The sequence below is a fragment of the Calliphora vicina genome, chromosome 4 (assembly GCF_958450345.1).
Source record: "Calliphora vicina chromosome 4, idCalVici1.1, whole genome shotgun sequence".
Classification (NCBI taxonomy): Eukaryota; Metazoa; Arthropoda; class Insecta; order Diptera; family Calliphoridae; genus Calliphora; species Calliphora vicina.
The window spans coordinates 21,702,764-21,706,824 of NC_088783.1; the positions used below are offsets into that span (position 1 = coordinate 21,702,764).

At 34.7% G+C, this 4,061-nt stretch overlaps 1 protein-coding gene across 1 annotated transcript; it reads right to left on the bottom strand.

Moving 5' to 3' along the window:
• Positions 1-1,391: 1,391 nt before the first annotated feature.
• Positions 1,392-3,069, bottom strand: LOC135957155 (uncharacterized). Its single transcript, XM_065507841.1, has 2 exons — positions 2,230-3,069; positions 1,392-2,168 (listed from the first exon to the last, which is right to left on the bottom strand). The coding sequence occupies exons 1-2, from the start codon at positions 3,062-3,064 to the stop codon at positions 1,642-1,644; spliced, it is 1,362 nt and encodes a 453-aa protein (XP_065363913.1). The 5' UTR covers positions 3,065-3,069; the 3' UTR covers positions 1,392-1,641.
• Positions 3,070-4,061: the final 992 nt, after the last annotated feature.

Here is a 4,061-nt window from a genome sequence, read left to right on the forward strand (position 1 = left end):
ACACAAACAAACTTGCATTTAGGCAAGCAACAAATACATATCTACTCCTCCTTTAAAATTACTGTGTCTCAGACATGGACAATTTAGATTTTGAAATATTATCGGACACTTTTATTAAAAACAAATTAATTTGAACCTAAATAGAAACCAAACTAAAACTATTTTCGAAATTCTGGAGAACTTTAAATTTTGTATGACCATGGTATACAATATTAGCAAATTGAATTTTTTTTAACTAAATAGTACTTCGATGTCAAATAGTATTGAAAAAATAACTAAAGCTGCGAATTTTCCATCTCAGCTAAGTCTATATGCATAAATAAAACAACATACAAAAACAGCAGTAGCAGAAGCATTAATAATAATAATATTTTTTTGTTCTCTTTTATGTCATTTTATTATGTTCTCTCTAATGTTTCGGGCAAAATTATTATTCCACTAAAATCATGTAGTTGTTGGAAAAATTTTGTATATTTTTACTTTTGTACACATCATTTGTATGTAGATTAACAAAGTGCCATGAGTTTGAATAAATTTAAAAAAAACAGCATCAACAAAATAAATGTAAACGAAAGAATAGATGCAAAAACTGACTGAATAACGGAAATTTACGGCCAAGATAATTTGTATTAATAACAACAACAGAAAAACTGTAGCATATCTTAAAGCGCTTTTGAAAAATGTTTACGAGGTGGAATTAAAAATTTTTTAAAACGCCATAATAAAAAAAATCGGTGTGAATTAAAAAATTTAAATAAATATGGTCATTTAATCAATAAATCATCGTTTGTTATCAGTACTCCGACAATGTTCAAATAAAGTTTAGTTCATTTAACTGTAAAACAAGTTTCTGCATACAAAATATTTTATTTTGATTTTCAAAGTGTATCTCGTTCAGGATCGTAAGTCTATTTTTTGACTAATCGTATTACAAACATGATGCGAAAATATGTCGCGTGACAAATCATAAAACAATAACCACTGCAAACGTTTCATTATTCATTATTCCATTTAAATTTATAAAAAATGTCTTTAATAAGTTTTCCAGTTCGCAGATTTTTGCATTTTTCTAGAAGCTGCCGAAAACGAGTTATATTTTTTGTCACGTTGGGGATATATATTCGGCTAATATATTGGAAACAACAAAACATTGTGCTACAAATATGTTATCAAACAAAATTGTTAAAATTTCTGTACTTTTTTTCAATTCAAAGGCGTACGAATGTCGCGTTCGGTACCGTGGAAATGCCTATATGTAAAATATATGTTTTCGATTATGAATCTATTAATTTGACTAGTAGTAAAGACATAGTATTTGCATTCAATTCAAAAACCCGAATTTCACTTCTCTTCCCTCTTGCTTTCCGCCATTACAAAACTACAAACCACGCTTTATTATTTTTTAATTTTTCTTTGTTTTTTTTTAATAAATAAATTAAATTACAATTCAATTTTCTTATCTTAAATTGAAATAAATTAACGCATCTTCTTGTACTACTTTAAATAAATAAATAATTTCTTTCTTTTTGTATGTGTGTGTCAAAAACTTAAAACTAAAATTTGCTTCGTCTTCGTCTTACTCAATTCAATATAAAGTATTTACACTATTACCGAGCATGCTAGCAAATTCACTTTGCAAGCTTAGTTGAAAAAATCCAGCAGACCATTGATGATATCATAAGCAAAATCTCCCTCGGCATCGGCAGCCTTCTTTTTCTTATTCTTTCGGGCTTTCTTGGATTTTTTCGTTTTTGCCGTGGTATCGGGCATACTTTCAGGGGCTGATGTAGCTTCATCAGCTACTGCGGTAGCGGCAGCAGCTACAGGAGCTACAGTTTCGGTGGATTCGACAGCTGCAACAGCGACTGTACCTTTGTCATCTTTACTTTCTACAGCGTTGCGAGCTGGTGCCAAAGTGCTTAGAGGGGCAATAGCAGGAGTAGAGTTGGCATTAGATTCTTCATCTTCGTCATCGTCTAATTCATCGAGTAAACCGGCTAAACTGAAACCACCATAGTCAGCATCGACGGGAGCTTCTTCTTCAGCATCATCATCGGCATAGTCGGTTTCACCATCGGCTCCGGTATCAGCATCATCATCAGCTTCTTCCTCTTCTTCATCATCCTCCTCATCCTCATCGTAATCTTCTTCATCATCATCACCTCCAGCTTTAATAATAAAAATCAAAATAGAAATATAAATAATATAAACCCCTCCATGTTAACTAACCACCAAATCCAAAGATATCATCATCGTCATCATCCTCTTCCTTATTGGTCTCAACCGGTAATGGCTCTGCCTCGGCCACTCTCAAACCCTCAGGACCAAATTTGAAACAGGATACTCTCAATGCTGCCTCAACTTCCTCATCAGCTCTCAATTCAAAACCTAAACAGGCCTTGAAACTTTCCTTAGCTTTTTTTTCCTTAGACAAACCATAGACACGTCCACAGAATTGTGAGTAACCACCAGGAAGACCCACACAAATGGGACGAGATTTCTTGCTCGACACTGTTCTGCTAGCCAAAGTCAAATCACCATATTTCAAACTGATGGACATTTTCTCATTGCCCAAATAAGTCATTCTAGCGCAACCAGGACCCTTAACGGGAATGAAGGGCAAATTGAAGTTACGGCAACAATCACAGTAATTCTCGTTACATTTACAGTATTTAGCCAAACCATTAGCTTCTTCTTCAGCCTTGATGGGGGTAACGGCCTCAGCCACTGTTACAGGAGCCACAGTGGTGGCAACTGCAACAGCAGGTGCCACAGTAGATTCGGCTTGTGGTATTTCATTGGCAGATTCATCGATTATTTCATTTTCGCCAGCTTCATCGATTATTTCATTGTCATTATCATTGACATTTAAAATGTCATCGGTAATTTCATCAACACCTTCAATTTTGGGTGGTAGAGGTGCTACATTAGGATCGATTTCCTCGGGAGCCAAATCTAATTGTTTGAAATTTTCGGAAATTTTATCACCGCGACGATAGACAGCAGCCTGTGTGTGGCAGAGGCAAGCCAAGGCTAAACACAACAGCACCAGAGTGTTCCGCATTTTTATGGGGAATATGTGAGAGAGTCGTTTAAACTAAAACTGAAAAGAGAAGAGAAATATTGTAATTATTACTGGTTTGGAAAGCATGTATATTAGAATTTTTATAAACCATTTTCACAATCTCTGGTTGTTATTTTTTGTCGTGACGATATACTGACCATAGAAAATAGACATAGAGCGGAAACTCTCCTGTCAAAGACATAACTCAGTTGTCAAAAACCTAAGTGGTGAGAATGTATTAGTAAAAAAAAACTATGTAAAAACAAAAACAACACTCGTATATGTGATTATTTTGAGTAATTTTTTTGTTTGAGTTTTTTTCTAGTTTCCGCTCTATGTTTCTCTATGATACTGACTGTTTTCATACAAAAATTATATTAATTAAAAGTATAACGTTACGAAAATCGATAACCAGACAGTGAGAAAATGGGGATTAGTATGATTTAAAGAAGGATGTACGATTTGATGTATTGGGTGTATGACTTGCGGGATTTAAAATAGATGGAGTTTCTTTTGAATGCTAATTTGAAAAAAAGTGCCGCTGAAGCACACTGACTGCTAACCAAATTCTATGGTTTGTTCGAAGTGGTTTGTTCGAGTGGAGAAGTGGTGATTTTGAAGACAAAGATCGCCCAGGCCAGTCAAAAATGTTTGAAGATCAAGCATTGGAGGCATTACTCCATAAAGATTGTTGTAAAACTCAACAAGAGCTTGCAAAATCATTGGGAGCTACTCAAACAGCAAACGTTTACGAGGAGCAGGCTTTATTCAAAATCAGGAAAATTGGTTACCATATTAATGGAAGCCGAGAGAGCTTGGGAGACGGTTTTGCATGTACCAAACGAATCATTACTTGCCGAATCGACACCAAAGCCAAATATCCATGGCGCTAAGGTTATTTTCTGTATTTGGTGAGAGAGAAAAAGGGTCCTATATATTATGAGCTTTTGAAATCTGACCAGACCATCACAGGAAACCTGTACCAAACGCAACTGAT